The 4,235-nt window shown below is 49.4% G+C and overlaps 1 protein-coding gene across 2 annotated transcripts; it reads right to left on the bottom strand.

The window, feature by feature from the left end:
• Positions 1-2,779, bottom strand: LOC141495508 (gap junction gamma-1 protein-like). 2 transcript variants are annotated; one of them, XM_074196912.1, is made up of 2 exons: positions 1,868-2,779; positions 1-127 (listed from the first exon to the last, which is right to left on the bottom strand). In XM_074196912.1, exons 1-2 carry the CDS (start codon positions 2,772-2,774, stop codon positions 120-122), a joined length of 915 nt encoding a protein of 304 aa, XP_074053013.1. In that variant the 5' UTR covers positions 2,775-2,779; the 3' UTR covers positions 1-119. The 2 variants fall into 2 exon arrangements, with proteins under 2 accessions (XP_074053013.1, XP_074053014.1); XM_074196913.1 differs by lacking the exon at positions 1-127 and having other exon boundaries at positions 1,860-2,779.
• Positions 2,780-4,235: the final 1,456 nt, after the last annotated feature.

Here is a 4,235-nt window from a genome sequence, read left to right as displayed (position 1 = left end):
AAATATAAAGCTTTTATGGGAGGAGACTCTCAAGGCCCTTAATCCTCTGGATTCCAAAGTTCTCATTTCTCCCGGTGTGGAGATTCAACCACAGATGACCAAGTAACATCTCCTGTAGGTCACAGCTCTGTGGAGAATAAGATAACAATAACAACAGCATATCCTGGAAAGACTATGCCTATAATGTTTTCTCAAGGAGATTGTGGTTCCCTAAATACTTTAAAAGGCTTCATATTTTCTCTTAGAGGAGAAATGATCAGGGATTAAGGATATAATTCAATAAACAGACTTAAAAATAGAGAAGAGAATATTAATCTTGGTCTTAGGAGGTATAGTTTCTATTTACTCCTGATATCTTTGAGCATGGGCAGGTTACTTTACCCCTATGAGCAACATTTAATATCTGTAAAATGGCAATAAAACTACTTGCATTATCTACTTTCTAGAGGTTCTTTAGAAGAAACTTTCTGTAATAAGAGCAAATGATGCTTTATGATTTACAAAGTGCTTGCTTCATAAAAACTCCATGAGAATATTATTATCTCCAACTCACAGGTGAAGAAATAGGTTCAGAGAGGAAGAAAGAATTGGTTAAGTTCACACTTGAAGTGAGAGCTACAATTCTAATCCAAGTCTTCCAAAATTAAGAACCAAAATGCCATTATTGGCTTACATAAATGTGAATATTGTTGATTTCTATATTCAGTGCACAAAATTAGGTGGAGGGAATGGGAAGGGTACACAAAAGACTCAAATCACAGTCTTTAAGAAACTAGCATTAGAAGGGTGGCTAGGTGACTCAGTGGATAAAGCACCTGTCTTGGAGTCAGGAGTACCTGGTTCAAATCTGGTCTCAGACACTTAATAATTACCTAGCTGTGTGGCCTTGGGCAAGCCACTTAACCCCATTTGCCTTGCAAAAAAAAAAGAAAGAAAGAAACTAGCATTACATGAAAAAGAACAGATGGTAAGATGAGATGTGGGAGCAGGGGTAGGGAACAGACCTAAATAGGTGGAATTCTATTTGGACATAACACATTTTTTTTTTTAGTTTTTTTTTAAGTTTTGGTTTTTTTTTTTGCAAGGCAATGGGGGTAAGTGGCTTGCCCAAGGCAAGTGCCTGAGGCTGGATTTGAACTCAGGTACTCCTGACTCCAGGGCCAGTGCTCTATCCACTGCACCACCTAGCCACCTCATGCTACCTAGGGGCCCTTGGAATTCTATTTGGAAGAAGCAGCCTGGCTCCATGATTTGCCAGAGAGCAAACAAGGAGACAGGAAACCCTGAATTGGAGTCCTACCCCTGGCACTTAGGAGTTATGTGCTAAGTCTCTGTCTCTCTGAGGTTAGCTCTAATCTATATTGTAGAATAACAGAATGTAAAGCCGGTAGGATCCTTAGAGGTCAAATTAGACCCTCTCCTTTTTTAGGTGAGGAAATTGAGGCCTAGGGAAACTAAGTACTTGCAGGTGAAGGAGAAGAGGTTTCAAACCATGAGTCCAAGTCTAAGCCTTATACTCTTCATTAAGAGAAGCCAGCCTAAAGTAGTTTGAAGAAAAGCACTTTGAGGGGCAGCTAGGTGGCCTAGTGGATAAAGCATAAGCCTTGGAGTCAGGACTACCTGGGTTCAAATCCGGTCTCAGATACTTAATAATTACCTAGCTCTGTGGCCTTGGGCAAGCCACTTAACCCCGTTTGCCTTGCAAAAACCTTAAAAAAAAAAGCACTTTGAATGGCTTTACATCCCATGGGTAGGAGCACCAGGAGGGCCCTGAAAAGGGAAGCAGTAAGACAAAAATGTTATTATTGCTCCCCAGCTTCTCAAGAAGAGGGCTGGATTAAGATTTAGAGCAATTATCTCTACATACCTGTCTTGGAGAGCCAGGGCTCTTTCTGGGTTTGGTTGTGCCGATTTTGCCGAGTAGAGGTATTGTAGGTTGGAGGCCGACCTGAACAGTCAGGTTCTGAAGTCAGAGGAGGACCTCGATACAATGACAAATCTATTTGCTTCTGGACCAGATGCAGCTGTTCCTGCATTTGCTCCAGTTCCAGCTTGAGACCCTTGGAATGGGAACGTGGGGTAGAACTGTATTCACTATTCTTCAAGTTTCCCAGGCCCAGGTGCAGCAACTCGATGAGGTTGAGCAGGAGGCAGAGACCACTGACCGCATACATGACCAGCAGGAAGATGGTCTTCTCCGTGGGACGAGATATAAAGCACTCTACGATGTGGGGGCAAGGGCTGCGCTGGCAGGAATAGTTGGGAGGCACATGCAGGCCATAGAGTAGGTACTGACCCAGCAGGAAGCCCACCTCCAAGGCAGATCTCACCAGTAACTGGCCAACGTAGGGCCCCAGGAGCCCGTCCCTGCGGATCCTCCGGCGACCATCGTGGGCTCCATCCTCGGGGGATTTCTTCTCTTTGATCATGGGCTCCTTTTCTTCCTCCTCTCGCTGCTGGCTCTTCTGGCGCCTGGAGAGATGGTGCACCGCATAGCCCAAGTAGAAGACGGTGGGCGCAGTGACCAGGACGATCTGGAACACCCAGAAGCGGACGTGGGAGAGGGGCGCGAAGGCGTCGTAGCAGACGTTCTGGCAGCCCGGCTGGCGGGTGTTGCACACGAATCCGCTCAGTTCATCTCGGTAGATGGCCTCCCCCCCGACGGCCAGGAGCACCAGACGGAAGACCACCAGCACGGACAGCCAGAGCTTCCCCACCAGCGTGGAGTGCTGGGTCACAGCCTCCAGCAGCTTCGTCAGGAAGGCCCAGCTCATCTTCCACCTCCCTACTTCCCTGCACCTGGGGACGGAGGGGCCGGTGAGGAGCCGCCTTCCCCGCCCTCCCACCCCCTTCCCCTCGGCCGGCTCTTCTGGCTCCTCTCTTCCCCATCCCCTAGCAGCCCGCCCCTGAGGCTCCCAGTCCTTCCCAGCATCTCAGCCCGTGCCCCAGCGCCCTCTCTCACCTACAGTCTCTTCTCCGGTTCCCCAGGAGTCAGAAGTCGGGTTTGCAGAAAGTCCTGCCGGGAATGCTGCAGGACGCACAGGGAATTATCTCCGAGGGGCGAAGTGGCGGGAAGCGATCCTCTCGCCCCCTCCCCCAACGCTGAGGCGGGCCCTGGGCGTGGGGGGCTCCGAGTTGGGAACAAAGCTGAGGCAGTGGCGTCGGGAGAAGGGGGCGTGGTGGACGTGAAGTGGAGGGCACCACGCCAGGGGCGCCAGCGAAAGCAGGAGAGCAAGGGGGCCGGGGCGCGCTGGCCCCCATTGTCCTAGGCTCTGGCGCCGCTTCTGGAGCCAGGGGCCAGAAATGCAGCTTTCTAAGCAGCCGCGGGGCCCAGAGAGGTGGAGAGAGGGGAATGGGCTTTGGAGGAGTGTTGGTCCGGCTCGGGAAGTTGCCACCCACCAACCCCCAGGCCAGTCCGCTTGGACCCCCCCCCCACGCCTCCCTCTTCTCCTAGGGGCAAACACACCTCCTATCCGCCTTCGGGCTCGTAATCACTAGGGGAACAGCAGCAGCCGCAGAGGGTGGGCAGATTCCAACTTCAAATCCTCGGGCCCTCCCCTGGGCGGGTTCCAAAAGGGGTGGAACGCCCCCTGGGGTGGGCGGCCAGATCGGGTCCTGGTTGCTGAGGTCTGTTTTGTGTGTCTGGCCCAGATTCTGTGGAACCTTTGGATCCCGCCCTTCGGAAATCTAGTACTCCGAATCTGCCCGCAGAGGGTTGTTTCCATCCCGTATGCTGAAGGAGTCGAATCCCATCCCAGATAATTACAACTCTTGGAGCCAGGAGCGTAGGGTTAGTGGGAAGGATGGCACCTTGAATCTGCAGACCTCGCTTAGAGCTGTTTCAACAACTCTTTTAAACTTACTTGTCCAAGGCATTCTAGTCACAGTTTCTTTCCTCTGACATAAAGGATTGTCTATAAGGTTCTTTTTAGCTCTAAAATTTTATAAGAATGTGGAGAGAAAAATGAAGTTAGTACGTTGGTCTATAGTTTCAGATGTAGGTCTGTCTCCCTTTCTGCATTTCAAATATTTATAGGGTACTTTTTAGTTACAGTATATCATTTGAGCTTCTCAATTGCCTTACAAAAATAGGTCCTTTCAGTTTTTATCCGCATTTTTCAGATGAGGAAACTGAGGTTCCAGAGAGGTATTTGCTCTTGGTCCTCTTGGTCTTGGTGGGTTTAGACTGTAGACTTTCTTTTTTTTCAATTTTTGTTTTTTAAATATTTTTGTAT

Source organism: Macrotis lagotis, chromosome 8 (assembly GCF_037893015.1).
Source record: "Macrotis lagotis isolate mMagLag1 chromosome 8, bilby.v1.9.chrom.fasta, whole genome shotgun sequence".
In the NCBI taxonomy this organism is placed as follows: Eukaryota; Metazoa; Chordata; class Mammalia; order Peramelemorphia; family Peramelidae; genus Macrotis; species Macrotis lagotis.
This window is presented reverse-complemented; position numbering and strand designations above follow the sequence as displayed.

Coding starts and splice junctions, on each gene's coding strand:
- LOC141495508 (XM_074196912.1), bottom strand. CDS start 2,774: ATGAGCTGGGCCTTCCTGACGAAGCTGCTGGAGGCTGTGACCCAGCAC.